Below are 18,815 nucleotides of genomic sequence, written 5' to 3' on the forward strand. Positions count from 1 at the left end.
GAATTCTCTTACCAGATAAGGCAAACATAATACTTCTGCTCATTTTCTCTGATCTGAGAATTCCATTTTTAGTTAAGTCATTCTGCTCAAAACGAGCAACATCACTGCTACTCTGCTTTGCTGAGACTGGAAGAGTGCAGATAATTGGGTTAAGACAAAAGGCACAATTTAACCAAGGCTATTTACCTTACTTCACCAATTCAAATGTTTATTTTGACTAGCCATGGAAAAAAAAGACATCTCCATCCTTAACTGCTTTCAGACACAAAATGTCAGCGTGTGCATTAATGGATCGGCCTACTGCATTTTTGCAAGGTAAGGTGGCTCAGCATCTTATTTTCTGGCAGAACAATTAAAGACAATTTTATTGATCCATAACATCAAGAACACTGCAACATACATTCTCATAGCAGAAGTTATCCTTTTTACACAGAGGTAGAAAAAAACAACAGCTGTAACTGCTGACAACTGATGTCATTTTGCCAGCAGGATATGGTCAGAGCCATATGAAACACAAATATTAATACTGCTGCACCCCTAAGACTCTGTAAATTGAGCGACTGACTCAGCAGCACTATTCGAGCACTCACGTACCTCCAACCTTATAAATAATCCCCCGACTTTCCTGGGGCCATGCAGTACGCTTGAAGTTAAAGAGACGCCGCCTAAGCCACCCTAGGGAATAATTAACAAAGAGGATCCAGGCAGAAGCTGGCATGCCTTCAGATTTTCAGTAGGAAACTACTTGTGTTTTGTTTTAGTCCTCAGTAGTGTTTTGGTATTTTTATTCAGGCTGATTTCTGAGATGCAAATAAATGCAGTGGGGAAAAAAGTCAAAATATTTAATTGTTTTCTAATTATTTGTGGTCATTGCTATGCAACACTTCAGCCTGTAAAGAACCACTTAAAAGAAACCATCAAAATAAAGATTTGAAACTGCACTGTATTAACTAAAGGTTCCAAGAGTTAGAAATGGTTCATTAAAATAGCACAGCATTGTATTTCTTATTCATTTTGCTTTTTCAAATAATAACAAAGGTAGCATCAAATGAGGGAGGGCACTGCAGACAAATGTAACTCCTTTAACCAGACTCTTTCCTTCACCTTATTTGAACTTTGACATTTTTCTTCCAGCTGAGAAGAGAAATTCTGTAATGCTCTCCACAATGCAGACTTCATAGTAACTGACAGAGAAATAGGTTGGGAAGGAAAGAGATCAAAGCTGTAACCCCGGCCTTCTTTCAACCCTTGCATTTGTTTCCTGTATCTGTTTAAAGTGTGATGTGCCATAGGCATGACATCAAAGAAAACACCACTCTTCACGTCATGTACTAAAATAAACTGGGTATCATTATATTCTCTCCTCTGGCCAGTCATGTAGTTATAGGAATATGCACAGCAAATTCACTCAAACATTGAACACAGAACTTGAATTAGAAAAAAATAATCTTCCCTACATCACTGCAGAGCTTCAGTGCAGAACACCTTTGCTGGAAATTTCCCATTCTCTCCAAGCCACAGATTTCCTGCTGCAGGTACAGAATCAGCTCGTCATCTCAAACACATCTAAGTATGAGGGGATGCTCCGAAAGTAATGCCTCCTATGTTATGATGTTGGTCCATGACATCAGAGGCAGATGTTTGTGGTAAGGCAGCAGAAGTTGAACCTTCCCACCAATACCCTGCTACATTTTGTTGCTGTGTGACAGATGGCAGCAGAGGGGAAACCCTGCAGAATGGTGTCTGACACTGAAGTGTACATGAAAGCAAAGATGTGACACTCAGTTCCTCCATGTGGAAAAAGCATCACCCACTGACAGCCATTGATGCTTGCTGAACGTTCATGGAGACAAAACAATGGATGTGGGCACAATGAGGTGATGGATGGCGCATTTCAGCAGTGGCGATAGTGACAGTGGGTCACCTCTACTGGTGCAGATTTTAACAAGCATGGCATGCAGGCTCTTATTCATCACTGGTGAACATGCATAGATATTGGTGATGACTGTGAAAAACAGTGAAATAGCATTTTGTAGCTGAGAATTCGCTCTACCAAACAACGTGATTATGCTTTTTGTATCTGTTGTAGTTTCCATACAAATAAATAGGAGGCATTACTTTCAGAGTGACGTACGTATTTCTGTTGTTGCATGCAAATGCCAGGGTTTCCAACACCACAGCCCTATTTGGAGCACAGCATAGCTCTAAGACAACTTTTGCATCAGACTGCCCTCCACTAGCTCCAAAGCACTGAAAGGGATTCATTCCCTCTTCCTGCTACAAAGGTTAATTTAGTCCACTAACAGGAGCTGCTGCAAAGTTTTTGTCTACGTTTATCAAAAATAGAACTAAGAATAGAGGTTACCTCCCAATATAATGGAAAGTGTGGCGCTGCTCGGGGATGCCAGAAATGACATCAGATCAGTTCATCCACTGCCAACACTCCTACTAAAAGCAGCTTTAAATACACTGTGTTGACTAATCTTTGCTTTGTAATTAAATAAATCCTACAGCACCACTGAATCCTTCTTCCTCTTATGGTCAGCACTATCTTCTGGTTAACAAATCAGCTGTGCACATACAAGTGATTGAGCCCATGTCAGAAATGGATAAACTGCCAGGTAAGCACAATGTGGGCCCCAACAGCTGCTGCCTCCTCACACGGGCCCACGCTCTGTGCCAGGAGCCACGAGGCCTGGGCGCTTCTGAAAGTACACTGACGGGGCAGGGAAAAGAGCTGGAATTTAGTTCAATTTATTCATGACATGAAATGATGTATAACATAAAACATAACTATTTGTACTTGGCAACCTGAGGTTTTGGTCCTCCTGATGGCCTCACTTTGTCTTTACTGTTATTTTTTTTTTTTTAAATCAAGATAGTTAAGAGGAAGCTCTGCTGAAATTACATTTGTAATCTGGCACCAACAGAAAAAGCAAGTCACAGAAACATACTGAGCTTCCAGGATGTTGAAATGGAGAAATGAGCACCTGACTTGAAGGCAGATACAGCCTGTTTGATCTTTAGCAATGCTGTTCAGCACAGCACATGTACAACACTGCAGCCATGCCTATCAAATACTACTCAAAGATAGGACTAAATCACGAGTCTTGATCCCACAGTGGAAGTGCGGGGCATTTGACATCTAGCAAGCTTAGCATTTTGAAATAAAAGAATGGAAATGAAGTCCTACAATACTGAGAAAACTGTACTAGTGGTATTACAAACTACAGGAAAGGTGAATGAGTTAACTGGAACAGCTACAAAGAATCTAAGACCACAATGCTGATTGTCTGACTATGTATAATATGTACCATATTATATTTGCAACAATGATTTAGAGTAGTATTTCTATAGCAGTGAGTTCTTGATCTTATCCTGCCATTGCTTGACTGTATGCCATCTACTGAGGTTTGTTGTATGCCTTATTTTTTTTTTGGCAGTTAAGGTCATATAAGTCTTGGGCCACTAAAAACAAAACATAAAACAGTTGTTCCAGCAAATTAACTCTCATCAAAAGGGTTCATTAAAAAAAAACCTATAACTAAAACAGTTTAAAGTCAAGATGGCCCTTGTCATCTTCAAGAGACAATCTACCGCTGCATTCTTTCTCACCATCACAGATTCTCTGTAGTTCCTAGTGTTTACAATACATTAGACATGGCATATAGACAGTTACCCCACAATGGGAGGTCCAATCCTTCAGTTCATGTAGAGTGCAACCAACTATTACAAGCACATATCAGAGTTTTCTGTTTGTTTTGGTGTGGGTTTTGTGCTTTTTGTTTTTGCAGACACTCCCTTAGTTTAGCACAGAGCTGAGTTTGAGTTGATGTTGCCAACATTACCACTGTAGTACTCATTTAATAGACAGATTTTTCACTGACATGTATTAGTGACAAAAGAGCCTTTTCCCTTGTATAAACTTTTCAAATTCAGCTTCATCACTCCTTCTGGTATTTATACTCTACATGCCTTGCTCTGGTACGCTATAGGAATAGCTCTGCAACTGAGAACAGCAAGAAAACAACAAGAACATCTACAAAGGAAAGTAAGCATGTCAGCCAACCTGTCAGGCTGTGCTAATGAAAGCTGATTGATCAAACACTTCAAGCAGTACTGAGCAATATTTTCAGATGAATCAGTTAAAACAGTGCTGACCAGCACAAGATTTATCAGTAGAGAACCTTATGTTATAAACATATGTTGTGCATATTTTCCAACTGAAACTAGTTGGCAGCTTCTAGTTATTTCATTTTTATCTATGAATGAACTAAAAGATAACCTATTGTTTTGTAGTGGTTTTCTCTTATTGATTTCCCACACACGCACACTTAGCCTTCCTAAGGAATCCAAACCTTTCCATTTAATCCCAGGATTAATCAAAATCCTAGATTCAATTAATTAATTATTCAATATGAAGTAAAATAAATCAGCTGCTTAACAGATTATGATCAGAGCAATGTCAGGCCTTCCAACTCAGAATAGACACCTGGCAAAGAATCAGAGGATCGTTGTTATAAAATGTGAAAGCCAGCAAAAAAAAAAAAAACAACCCACAAACAGAAATAAAGTAAAACAAAACAACATGTCTTCAATGAAATGACAAATGCACATCTCAGAAAGCTTCTCTCTCTCTGTAAGATTTCCAAAGGACTCTCAACTTCCTCCTAATGTTAGGGAACAGAAAGCGCCAATAACAGAGCAGCAGGGAGAAGTCATCCATCTTCCCTCCTGTGCATTATCAGTGTGGTAGTCAGGACTTTATCTGCTAGGATCTTAACAAGGAGAAGAGATTTCTGCATTTACACAGGAGTTGTCCACACTAGCCAAAGCAGGCAGAGATACGAGTTAGACTTGCCCTATTCTCCATGTATCTGCTCACAAAATGGAGAACGACATATTCAGCCTAACCTCAGTAGAACGAATCCCCACTGGACTTGGACAGATGCTCATTTCATCGGTACGTCCATGTAATGACACGGCAGTTTTCCACATCACAGCAACACAGAAATAGCCAATTTTAACCAAATGCTATCAACTTGCACTTCTGTGGGGATTAATTCTTGTAATCAAGCTGAAATAGAATTTAGAAATAAAATTGCATAGAAATAATGAGGAAAGAGCAATTTTGCACACTTAATTCAGTAAACATTGAGAGACAAAACAGAAATAAAACAGTTACATCTAGCTCAACATTAGGTTAAGTGTTTGGCCTACAAAGACTAATTAGCAATGGAAAACATTTCCTTTTGTTGTTAGAAACAGTTGTTATAAACAGGTAGAGAGTTTGGATATTTGTTATTTTTTAACTTTTTTTCTTTTTAACTCAGTAGTTTTCAGAGCTGCATACGAAGCATGTCCACCAGTACCTTCTTAAGCTCCACACCCACAAAGATAAATGACATCTGAGACATTATTTTAAATAAATGAATATTGGATTAGAGAATATGAAGAAAAAAATAGACTTTACTTCTTCCAGCTCTTATCTCTGAAGTCAAATAGGGGCCTGAAAGTTCGTGAATCTGTCCAAGCACAACAGAGTAAGCAACTACCCACACTTGAGCTACTAAGAAAATTAAACATATCTTTTTATAATGATGCCTCTTCCCTCACCTTTTTCTAAGACTCTGGAATTAAAAACGAGAAATGATTAAGAAATGAATTAAGATTTGCAGCCTCTCGGATGCATCATTCACTTTGTATCTGTTGATTGTAAATTACCACTGAAAGTGTACCCAATGCCCTTTTGGTGTTTAGAAGCAAAATACTTTATCTCCTCCTCGCTCCCTGCAGGTTGCTGCACGTCAGCAGTCTGTGCTGCCCCATCCTACCTGCAGCACCTTTTAACAAGGAAAAAGCTCTGCTTACCAGCAACAGCTGCTCAACATCCTGCTGCCTGCCCTCTGCAAAAGCAAACAGGAGTGACAGACAGTTGTAGGACAGCCAAAACCTCATAGGTGTGCTTAGTCAGTAAGTCACAGATTGTACAGTAACATTTCCTCACATTAAATTCCAAAGCAAGCTGCCCTCAAACAGCACAGATCAAGTTATCAGCTTCCCATTCAAAGAATTAACAATACTTTGAATTTTTTATGTCACCTTCTGCTACAAAAGAGTATTAGAACTTCTTTATACAAAACCTACTTCACTGCAATAACATGCTGTCATCATCTCTACCTAGAAGGCAGAAAAACTACAGAGCAGAAGCAAAGAGCTTCCACAAACACACATGTGGGGTCAGAGCTCAACAAGTCTGTTTTATCCCACCAAGTTCCACTCCTCACACTGAAAAATGTACTCCAGGAGAGAAGCACATGGACACACGCACACATTGCTCAGCCACGTAACAAAGTCCACCGTTCATAAAATACACCAAACCAGGAGGTGTTTAACCACCCAACCAGTAAAAGAACAAAATTACCAAGAAACCTGCAAATTTCAGTCCAACAGAACTGTTTTCCCTCCTAAAAGCCAACAACAAATGTCCTGTCAATGTTTTAACCTATGTAATTTATCAGTAGAGATTTACACAGCGGAGCCCAGGACAAACCTTTGCCATTTGCAGAGCTCTGATGAATTTCTAGTTCCATTTGTGTTCTCAAGCAGTAACGTTTCTGGAGCTCAGAAGCTACGTCTTTCACTGTGCAGATATAAAGCCAGAGAAACAGCAGAGATCCTTCAGAGATGGCTCACTTTATGGCTTCACTCCTAATATTTCCTGGGTTGAGCAGTACTAAAGGGAGTGGCCCTAGCAAAATAGGTGTGTCCATGTTCCCAAACAGTTTAAAGGAAGAGTGAGTATTTTCCTCCAGATATTCAATTCATCATCAAGACCACAGTACGTTGTCTTTCAAACAGTGGTATGTTTCAGTGTATGGACCATCTCAAAGCAGCTGATATTACTGACAGCTTGCTTTTTCATGCATGCAAAGGGATCCTAGATTGCCACAAAGGCTTACTGCAAGTAGACATAATTTTGTCCTACGGCTGATTCACTTCATCTTCACTCCACTGTTCTTCCCTTTTGAATCTATTGCACCTAAATAAAACAGTCAGATGGGGTTCAAAGAGACACTGTTTTGACACTTTCCATAAACACAGCAATCATAGCCAAAGTCCCATGCATCTTCCCTAGGTTCCCACAATGTCCCACCCGGACATAGGTAATTAGGCTGACTACAAGTGTAAACTTCCAGGCACTTCCTTCTACGCAGCTGCACAGACTGTTCCATAAGCAGCTGAATTAATATATCTTTTTTTCTGACAAATTTGTGTCCGACATCGTCAACATCCATCAGGCCTGCCTTACCTGCATGTAACAGCCTCCTCAGAACACCACTGCCAGAAATACTTTCTGTTCCTTTCTGTTTGTCAGCTTTCCAAGTTCCTCTCTGTGTCTTTTAGGTTGTCTATCAAAGCCTAGAGCTGTCTTTAACTGCTTCCATATCTTCAGTTCCCACCTATACCACCTAAACCATGCATTCTCTTCTTCCCTCTGCTAAGATACCGGTGAGTAGCTTTGAGTTCTACTCCCTGAAATGAAGTGAGAGGGAAGGACAGAGCAGCTGTAACACATTGACCTTGGAAGCATGCAGGCAAGATTCTGGTTTCCTGGGTAAAATCTACTACATCCAAATTTTGGCCAACCACTTCAAATTCTCTGCTTTGATCATTAAATCCTGAATTTTCTGAAGTCTTGACTTCATTTTCTCCACACTGAACTGTCATCTTCTCAACCAGAGTATTAAAAACACACTCATACAGACGCACAGAGAGATGTAAGCACTGACACAGCATCTGGTCTCTCTCTTCCTTTATTCTCAGTCTGGCATTCTCCTCCTCCGGCCTTATACATTTATTTGCTGCCCAATTAAAAACAGTGCAGGGCAGGTAGTACACTGCATTTGGACTTCAGTGTGCCTGACAGAAAATGATTAGCTCGACAGAAATACTGCTTTCTCTCCAGCCACCCCCACCTTTCTTTTTAATAATTAAGACACTCCACACTTTAATTACCATTACTATCACTTTGATGTGGTAGGCAGATACAATTACTTTGTCTTTTCTACAGACAAGAAAGAAATGAAAGCACAGAAAGCACTGACCTTCAGCATGCACGTATGGCTACTCTGCTCCTAGACACAACTTACTGTGTACCTGTCTCCAGTACAATTGTGTAGAGGAGCTCAGTGGGTCTATGGGAAACAAGTTCTTCTGCCCTCGTTAAGAGGCAAATTCCTGGACTACACCACTGCAGCTTACGCAGCTAACCACAACTGTATCGTTCTGGCTTTGGTGAAGAGATGAAAGAAGGAAGTTGAGAATGATTCAGTACACATCTACATGTAGTGCAAGTCATCGTACTCATGCTAGCTGCGTATTATTAGTAGCTATAGCATTAGATGCTATATTTGAGCCATTATTAAGTCTTCTGTATAGCTATGTACATACACACATATCTCCTCTGTAACATAAGCTGATTACATGTCAATTTTGAACTGTTACATTTTGGGGTAATTCAGTACCCACGTGAGAAGAGATCAGTTCTCACATGCTGTGTTCCCTTACGCTAGAGGTCCAACCTCCAAAAACTCTGGAGTCTGCTACCATAAAAAGTGTATGCTGTCCTCATAAAAAAAACATGCAAATCTCACGAAGTGACAAGACTGAACTACTGTAGTCCGTCATGCTCAGCAGAGAGACAGTTTTGTTGGCTATTAAAGCTCAGGAGAGACTTGCTGACTATCAGCTCTCCAGCAATTTCACTGGATTCAGCTTACCCCATCCTACACAGTTCTCAGGCTTGTTGTAGTTACTGCAAATTGGCTGAGCATAATCAATCCCCATGCTGCAAGGGCCATGCCAGAAGAACAGAAAGGCAACAATGTTCTCAGGGACTCCATCACACAGACCAACAATTTGAAAACTGTTAAGTTGAAAAGCACACTTATGTGATTTAGATTTTCTTTTAATGCCTTTTTCCCCCGCTCCAGCCATCATGTAATCCAAATAGAAGCTTCCAGAAACACAAACTACCTGCTACTTCCTGTAAGTGTGTTAACCAAGACTGTTATCAGACATTTCAGACAGCCACAGATTCACGAGGCAGCAAATTCCTGTTGTGTTTGGTGGGAGACATGCAAGGCATCATTACCTCTCCTTCAAGTTTCCAAAGCACTTCTTTCTAGACAGCACTGGATTGTATTAGCTCAACCTGCTTCCTGGAAGATTTTATCCCTGTTGAGCTATTATTTTCCTGCTACAGATGAGGAAAACACTTCACCTATCTTAAGTAATCTGCTCAGGATCACAAAATTCAATGCTCAATTTAGGAACTGAGTCAGCCTCAGGAATCCCAATCCCAGCCATTCAACCCTCTGTCTTGAGAAAATTATTTTAAAAAAGAGAAAAAGACGACTGAGATTTTAAGGGAGACCAATAAGCTCTTACTATAAGAAAATTAACTTACCTTGTTCCTTCATAGCTTTTCTTATTTCTCCTCACTCCAAGACCCACATATAACAGAATATGCAGGAGATGACACAGTTTTGTCACCTGAGCTGGCTCAAATGGGCCAGAAACAGAACCAACAGATCTCCGATGGAAATCACAAGCTCACTCTTCCTTGCTGCACCAGCAAGCAATTTCCCTCACCTTCCCAGCCTGGCCTGGCACTGCTGATCTCTAGTTACTCTCCTTCTCATGTACTGCTGCCTGTGGTGACTCTTCAGAATGTTTCCCCATCCTGTGAAGTCTGCATCTCTGCCAATGACTCTGTCTCCCAGCAGAAACAAGTTTACAATAACTTCCTCAGTGCTTGTGAATAGCAATTATTTGCAAGTGTAACTGCTTGGAACAAGTGTTATGCCATGCACTCTGTGTTCCAGAGTAACTAAGCTTTATAGATACAAAACGTAGACAGGCAAACCCTCCTTCCTTGCGCATTGCTAATGCATCCTAATTATAACATTTTACATGTATTTATGTACCTTTCATCCTACTGTATCCTAGAGCATTTTGTAAGCTGTCACAAGGCTTTAAAAGAAGGCCTATATTAACACAGAACTACTAATAGGCAGACATCTCCAGAATCCGGTGCAGCAGCAGCCTGTAGATACGTGCACTGTGAAAGGGGTTTGGGCCAACAGCAGAAAATTGGATCTCTGTAGCTCAAGACCTTCCTCCCCCTTCAGACACCACTTGAAATTCTTGCACATCCATTTCATTTGATGATCTCAGTGTTTTAAAAGCATTAATTGATGTGCATGGCAGTCAAATTTGCTAAGGCATAAACAAAGATATAAAACCTGCAATACTTCTTCTAGCAGTGAAGAGCAAGTGCTGAAGAAAAAAAGCACGTGAACCAGGGCCAATAATGAGCAATCCTCCTCAATTCTCTCACACACTGCAGTAAAAATGTGGGCTGCCTCCTGATTGCTGCTTATCAGCTACCAAGGCACCTACTTACTCCAAATTCTTCCAGTTTCTTCTGAAATACCTCCCTCCTTTCCATTGCTCTATGCTCTGAAGTACTGGGCTCCATCTTGCACTCCAGTGCTGTAGAAATAAACACTTCCAAAATAGCTTTTTTCTTTTCTCTTTTTGCTTTTAAGCCTATCACCTGCTGATTTAATGAGTTCAAGACCCAAATTTGTTTATCCTCAGGAAAAACAAAACAGAAGTAAATCAAATAATGTTTCTTTACATGCTTTCTCCGCACAGAGATTTTAGAAATGTTTATCTCTCAGTATGCTTCATTCTACACATAAAAAAAACAGCAGTATTTTTTTCTAACAAGCCCTTACATCTGCTAGACTCCAAGTTGTTTATATTAAGGTGTCTAATTTTAAGCACCTTATTTTAAACATTCCACCCATACAGATGCCAAATCACTTCCCAAGGTTGCAGACTGAGCTAGTAACAGCCCTGATGAAAGAGCCCAAGCATCCTTGTCCTTAAGAAGATCACTATCAGAAGGTAAAAAGAGGGAGTAAACAGCACATCCCCCAACATACCCATGCAGGAAGGATGGAGGCTGAGTCAATTCTACTGGGATTTCACTGTATTATTGCAAGATATGCAAATATTTCAGTTGTAATAAATCGTGCATTAAATAGCTTCTAAAACTAAAACAGCACTCTCCCACTGCACTTTAAGGTTTACTGAGCAAGTTTTGTCTTTTCCTTACCTAAACATTTGCCGAGCTACAATAACCTCCCTCTGTGCTCTCCCAGCCTGAAATGCAGTTGGGAACTCGCTGATATCGACTGCTTACCCAAATTGGCTCTCAGGTGCCAAGCAACAGATCACAAATGGGTAGCTTGGAGATCAAACGTTCCCCCCCCACTGATCAACTCCTACCGCACAGCAAAAGTCCTTCTTTTTCCTCAAGTGCACAAAGATCTTTTAGTTACTAAAATTAATACTTAGATTTATGTTTATTATTTATTAAAATACATAAATTTAACCTGTTTCTATGATTTACCCTCAACAGCTCTGTACCATATGCTCATCTCAACTTGTCACTCAATTTGCCTCCCAAAGTTGTCATCAGTACACTTCATTAGCAGATCCCTATGTTCTTCTGGTGTATGAACAATCTTTTCCACCTTAGTAATTTCTCAAAAAAAAAAATTCAAGCTTACAAATTTGCCATGTTTTATGTTACCATGTGAAAAAGACCCCTCATCAGTCACTCTTGCGTTAAGCTGTTCTGCACCCAGAGTGAAAAAAAACAACGGTTAAGTTTTGTCATTAAGACTGTTCAAATGAGTGTTCCATTCAGTTGGCATGCTTTACACTTCCAGAATAACCACAGCATTGTTCTGGGAGAAAACAAAAAGTGGAGCCATTTTTATTTCAGTAACGCCTACTGGCTCCTACTGTGGTTAAGGCACCACTGGACATAAGTCTATAAATACACAGCAACTTTCCTCTAACGTTAATGTTTCCTCTAACCTACAGAGAAAATCTGTACAGGTGAGATAAACACCGGACAGGAAGCAAAAATAAGGCATAAAGAGAAAGGAATTGATTATATCTAAATTTGCACGCTTCAGACCAGAGGCAGAGCCTACGTACAGTAACACTCTGGGCAGGAACCCACAAGGCAGTTGTTCAGTTTAGTTTTTGTTTGATTGTTTATGTACAGATACACCCACAGGAATATTAAAAATGACAACAAATGAACAATGGAGTACAATGTAGTTGCCTCTCTTTTTATGGTAACTGTTGGTTAGAGAAATCATCAGCATCTGAAGAATAAGGCTTGAAGATTTGCTAGAAGGCATGAATCCAAAGCAGTTAAAACACGTGGAGTGCCATAAAAGCCTTTAAGTATTAAGTGCAGTTGATACGGAAGAACACTGGAAGAATTCAGATGATACTGTATAGCTCTTTTTTCCCCCCGCAAGGCAATTTTTATCACAGCCTATTGGATTAGATTAAAAATTCTTTCATTAAAATTTTATTACCACTGACAATACTATGTATGAGATGTGACTACACACCAGGAGCATTTTCTTTCTCATCACAGTGATTAAAGCAACGTAATGCAGATTTCTAAGAAAGAGGGTTTTGTTTTTGTTTTTTTTAAATCAATTTCAACACCCATCAGGAGCATTGTGGAAAATATCAGGGTGTCAATATACAATCTGAATAAGTAATGTGGTGGTGTTATTTTGTTATGGTAAGCAGAGGAAACTGAAAGTGCTAACATAACAGACATCAGGAGCATCAGCACTCTGCTCATCTAACACATCAGTCATAAAAAAGTTCAACTGTCAGGAAAATGCAGGATTAAACTTGATACACAGTGCTAGGTGAAAGGAGAGGGAGAGTTACTCTTCTTTTAACTCACATTCACTTGCTGTTATACCTACATGTTTTACTTAGAAGTACGGTAATAACATTTGCTTCTTGTTACTTAAAATGCACCAGGGATGCCTCACAGAATCTGTAGTTCTACTTATTATCCCTGTTTCAAAGTCCAGCATCACGCTCAATGCTACCTGCCATACCTAATCAGTAGTTCAATATTGCTATTCCTATTATCAGTGCCTCATGCATTACAAACCATACACTGGGAGTACTGGGAGCTCACCTGAGGGCAGTTCCTTCCTACTTACAACCCACATGTTCTGCTAGAATAAGTGGAATTCCAGTCAGGACTTGTATGTGGGACAAGAGACAAAAAATATGGAAATTCACATTGGTCATCACACACCTGCCAGGTCACTTACCAACAGGAGAATATACTTCAAAGTGAACAGCCCCAACAAGCAAGAGCAATGAATGTGCAAGAAGGTAAAGACAAAGATCGCTGGTTATGTGAATCCCGAAAGTTCAATTGTCTGAAATCCTGAAGGGACAGATTCCATCTTACAGCTAGTGCTTTTACAGACATCTCACTGATATTCTTGCTGTCTCATGTGACACCGAGTAAGGATGAAGACTTCAGCCTAAGAAAAATTACAGCTTTTGTCTACCGACTGCAGACCACAATGCCTGCATTGGACTGCTGAAGGGCAGAAGCCGCTGCATTCAGCACCTCGGAGTCACAAATGAGGTACAGAACAGATCAGACTAGCAGGGAAGCCTGCAGATATCTTTCTTGTTCAATTTTCTGTCCAAGGTAGGGCTACTTTTAAAACCAGATCAGGTTGCTTAGGACCTTGTTCCATCTCCAAAGATGGAGAGTGCAGAGTCTCTTGGCAGTCTTACCAAGGGCTCAAACACACTTACTGGGGAAAAAAAAAAATCATTCTATTCAGCCAGGATTTCTCTTGATGCAGTTTGTGACTGCTACCTTCCATCCTTGCACTGTGCACCAAAGTCCTCAGGCTTATCATGCAGGCCACGCACTCTGCCTAACTCGTCTGCATTCCTCCTGCATAGACTGAGAGGAGCAGGCAGGAAGGTAAGACTGGAAACTCTTCCAGAGGAAACCCTCAGTGTTGAGCACAGAGCAGTCACTTCCCTTGATCTACCAGCTGCACTCTTGCAAATCTACTCTCCTGCAGAGAACAGAAAGCAGCTAGGGTGTAGTCCGTTTCGCCTATTTAAAGAATGAGCTGTTATAATTAGCCATCCACCCCGGATGAATCAGAAAACAATCCCACCTTTTAGCATCCGAGAACTCATGGAACAGTTTTATGAACAAAAATGAATCCAAGCCAATGAAATTTATCTGGCATTTGACTGAACACTTAGCAGTTTATGCACATATGACACCCACACACTAATTCTGCCACTTTCTATCATAGGCTTCACATTTGTTCCATGACAAATTAAGAGTTTAAAAAAAAGCCAATCAATGGTTTGGCCTTTTAACAGGTTGTTTACATGCACTAAAGGGAATTAGAAGCCTAGCTCAAGGTCAACTGCATTGCCAAAGAATGCAGTTCAAAACAAATTCCACGCAGAGTATGTGCCTCTGATCAGGGATTCGAAAAGCTGAATAACACATACTTCACAGACACCTACACTGGAAACACAAATCCCTTGCTCCACACTCTCTCAGCATTTGTCCACTTCACGTAGACACCTCTACACAGATTCCTGGAAGCTCAGTTTCCAGATAACTTTATTATAGTGTCATTAATTTTTCCAGTTCAGAACTATTTTCAGCTGCACATTGATTTCTATTTTGAATCTTAAACCCTAGCTCATTGCTAGGCTTAATTTCATTGTTTGCTTCAAGATTCATTTTGGACTGTTCTTTTGCAACACCAGTGTTATTCTACTGGTCATCCCTGGACTAAATCTACAATGATCTTTCTTTCCTCATCGATCTAAAATAATATTGAAGCATGATATCACCCATCAATCTAAAAAACCCTTAAATGCCATATTGGTTCTAAGACTTTGAATTCAGAGTGATTGATTTTTTTGTCAAAAGACTTTAGATTTCGTTCTTCTCATCTCCATACCTCTTATATTCTATTTTGAGAGGTACCAGAGCACCATAGCCAACTTCCTTCCAAAATCTCTGGTTGAGTTGAACCTGACCTCCCAACCACCTGTCGCACCAGACCTACACATACCCTTCGTTATTACCACCAACTAATTTGCACAGCAGTCACTCCAGGACCTCTCAAAGGACAGTCTCATTTCCCAAAGGTCAGCTTCAGCAAATCTGAGTGTACAAAGCAACTTCCAAACTCAATAAACATGCGGGGCCATCACAGTCATTCTTACTGTTCTTCAATTATTCCCAGGGTTTGTCTCGTGGTTATAATTAGTGGCACCTATATCCTGATATGCATATAACTCAGTCAGAAATTAAAAACACTGCTCCTCTATGCTAGTAGTGTTACTGGGTAAAACCACATTAAAAAAAAAAACAAAACAAAAAACTTAAGAGCTTTCTTGTCCTGTGGAGACTGTTTTAAAAATAAAGAACGCTAGCATATAAGGAGAAGTCAGATGAAAAATCCTGGCTTCTCCAAAAGGCGCCTACTCAACTTTACTCTTCTCCAACAAAAAATACGCATATCAAAACGCGTGTTCCAGACCTGCATGCAGAGATCACTCTTGTTTGCAGTTCAGGAAAACCAAATTTCTTTTTAAGGAAAAAATACCTTTGATGAAGACGGTTTCAAAGTCCCTAAGTGAATTCCTACTTAAGCTTCTTTTCCCTGTGTAAAACCCTACACTGGAGCAGTAAGGCCTCTGCAAGCAAATACTCTCAGGCTCGGAAGCAAGTTTGGACAAACAAGCTTATGCTGTTGCCCAGTCAAAGTGACAGTCAGATTATGCCCTTGGTTGCCCCACCAGAGGACTGTGAAAAACAGCCCTATGTTCAGAGATGACAGCGCCTATTCTAGAATGGAGAGCCAACGCCTCCAGCCTTGAAATATGTGAGATAAGGTTTGGCTGTCCTCAGAATAGCACGAGAATCACCTACACAAGCTCTGGGAGAACGCTAGGCAGCAGAGAGGCAGTAAGCAGCCTGGACCACTGCTAGCACGCAGCAGCTGCTGACAGTCTGCCAGCACACATCCTGCTACTGCAGGAACAAAAACAACTTAATTAGCAGACAGCCACAGCTTGCACTGCCTTCAGCTCCTGGACTATTTCCACACATAACTCTCCACGTCTTTTGCCCAGTATAGCTACTGCTTCACAAGCAAGGCTTTAAGTTACCCGAGTATTTTATGACCTGGTGGTGCCTATCGCAGTGGGAACCAGCCCTTCATGTGTGATCTGGGTGCATAATCTCATCCGCAGTAAGTCTCATTACTGTCATATTCCACAGAAGCACAGTGGTGGAAACAGTCAGTTCAGCAGCAGGGACTGTGACTCTCGGGAAGGCAACAACACTTGGCATCTGAGCAGACAGATGACTGAAAAGAAAAAAAAACCAACCCACCACTGCACATCTCTTAGAATTACCCCATAAAAGTGGAAGTCTTTTCTGAGCAGCAGTCTCCTGGGCTGTGTATTGGTGCCTGTGGCAAGCACAATCCTTTAATACCGGTCATATAAGACAGGAGCTGAATGTGAAGTCCAAACAAATGTGCTACTCTGAGCAGCAGAGGGAGGAGTTTGCCAGAAACTTATCAGTTCTTCTGTATTGGCAGTGTGGCACAGCACCAGTGTGATACTGCAGCTGTAACTTAGAGAAGGAACATCACAACCAGCTCAGAGCTGTTCCCATGCGCTCAGCCTTTCCTCCTTTTTCACAACCATTCTGAATTTAAAAGGGGGATGCAGCTTCTTCAAAGTAAGCTTGGCTGAGTCACCAAGAAGAACAGCAGCAGCAACAGAACGTTACAGGCTGGGGCTAACTGACAGGACCTGGCAGCACTGGAAGCCTTCAAGGCACAGAGCCAGACAACTGGAGCTCACTGACCAGGTGGTGCAACCATTCCTTGGGGAACCTGGCATTAGCCTCACCCAGCAGCTGAACCGCTGAGTAATTCTGGCTTAAGTGCTGGAAAAACTGTCTAAAGACTTGCTCTCTCAGCTGTGGGTGAAAGTGCCATGCATCTGAGCCAGGCTAAAGCAAATGTAAATTACTGCACTCAGAGTAGGAGGTAGCTAAAATGTAACAGATTTAACAGGAGTCCTTGGTCCCCAATGCAGGCTTGAGGCAATGATTTTGCACAGAGGATAAACTCAGGCAATGGGGACATGGCACCGTGGTGTAATACAGCACTGCCTGTGTCCCACTAGGATGCTGCAGCGTCACTACATAATAATTACCTGTTACAGCACAGGCAGACCTATTTTTGAGTGCTTGCAGTCTTTAAACAGAGACTATAATGGGTTTTATGCCGGCAGACATTTCAGAAAATTAATTCAAATTAACTTCTGAAATGGATTATATAAACGACTTTAAAGCCTTTTGTGGGCACTCTTGTTCATAACGAAGGAGTGACCTTAATCAGTTTCAGTTAGCTCATTACAAGAATAAATTAAGATCTATCAGAGCCCCTTCAACTCTGAATTCACTTCCTTATTTCATTTGGATTAATTGTTCCTGTGTCTCTCCATCAGAGGCTGGAGAGCAAACAGAAACAAACATTCCTGCAACATCTTCTTACTGATGGTGCTGTGACATATGTAACATAAGGTGCTAATACCAAAGTAAGCGTGGCTGTAAAACACTGTTGTGGATAAATGGAAAAACCCTAGTAATGCCTGAAACTGATGCACTGCCACTGTGCTCTGGCTTCCACCAACACAACACTTTGGTTGCTCCATTTATGTACTTGAGCTTCTCCCTAAGACTGACTCCAACATCCATTCGAGTTTCCAGACCCTCCTAACTCCTCAGAAAGGTCTCAGGCCAGCTATGGGAACAACAAGCAATGGAAGAAGCTGTCATATCCACATTCCAATTGATATCCAATTTCATTTTCTTGATACAGGTGGGACAGCCCAGTACCGTTTGCAGTTACAGCATTACAAAAAAGCAGGAAAATCTTAATATTTCCCATAAATGGCTGGCTGAAATAGCCTCATGTACTCCAGAACAGCAACCCCAGCAATAGTTAGGTGCAGCCTTTCTCCCATCCTCAGTCTCCTCAGAAGTTAGGTTATGGCTGGAGGTCAGTGAGGGACAATCAACAGATGGTGTCAGCAGCGACAGGGTCCCATGCCATCACATCAGAGAAAGCAGAATAGCAAATGATGCATCTGTCAGGCTTTGCTCCAAAGGCAGTCATAGCCGAATGTTGTGGATGATGCCAATTGCGATCTGAGCTGCACTTGACAGCCCTCAGCTTCTCCTTAAGTTCAGACCATACCCAGAGACAACAAAAGGAGCTCAAAACAAATGAACCAAAGCAACCCGCATTTTACAGAAGTCCTCTTCAGAGCTGGAAGTAGGCTCAAGGATCAGGCAGCAATCATTGAACAGAGACTTTTCCTTATGGCTAGGGTTGGCTGCTGCCTCATCTGGGGACAAGAATAACCTGCTTTGACAGATTTATTGCTCTTGTCATTTCCCACTAAACTTTCGTTAAAAGTTTTATGACCCATTTCCTACAACCAACACCCTTGCACCAGCTGACAATGCAAGGAAGTCAATCAGACAGAGGGGAGGCCAAAAAAGCTGAGAAGAAATTCACTCTGCTTGCCAAAGTGTCTTCCCAATATTTTCCAGAAAACACTGCAACAGTATTCACTTTCTCAAATACCACATCTTCCCCAGAAGCAGGATTTTTAAGTCACCTTCTACTCTCACACAGCATCACTAAAAGAAAAGCATTAGTCAGACAACCTATTTGCCTATAGCTAATAGAGAGAGCTTTCTTTTATGTGCCAAGCAGACACAGGACAACAGTTCATTTGTATTTATGCCC

At 41.0% G+C, this 18,815-nt stretch overlaps 1 protein-coding gene across 13 annotated transcripts in view; it reads right to left on the reverse strand.

Moving 5' to 3' along the window:
* ABLIM1 (actin binding LIM protein 1) overlaps positions 1-18,815 on the reverse strand; it is a 182,314-nt gene that overhangs the window by 124,860 nt on the left and 38,639 nt on the right. For 2 of the 13 annotated variants that reach the window (XM_040702465.2, XM_046942952.1), the window contains exon 1: positions 6,554-6,713. The exons of 10 other annotated variants lie outside the window; for them this stretch is intronic. In XM_040702465.2, coding sequence (XP_040558399.1) covers positions 6,554-6,593 — 40 coding nt within the window. In that variant the 5' untranslated portion in view covers positions 6,594-6,713. Of the gene's footprint in view, positions 1-6,553; positions 6,714-9,472; positions 9,710-18,815 lie in introns of those variants that run through there. One more of the 13 variants, XM_046942953.1, reaches the window with a different exon arrangement.

Source organism: Gallus gallus, chromosome 6, assembly GCF_016699485.2.
Source record: "Gallus gallus isolate bGalGal1 chromosome 6, bGalGal1.mat.broiler.GRCg7b, whole genome shotgun sequence".
Classification (NCBI taxonomy): Eukaryota; Metazoa; Chordata; class Aves; order Galliformes; family Phasianidae; genus Gallus; species Gallus gallus.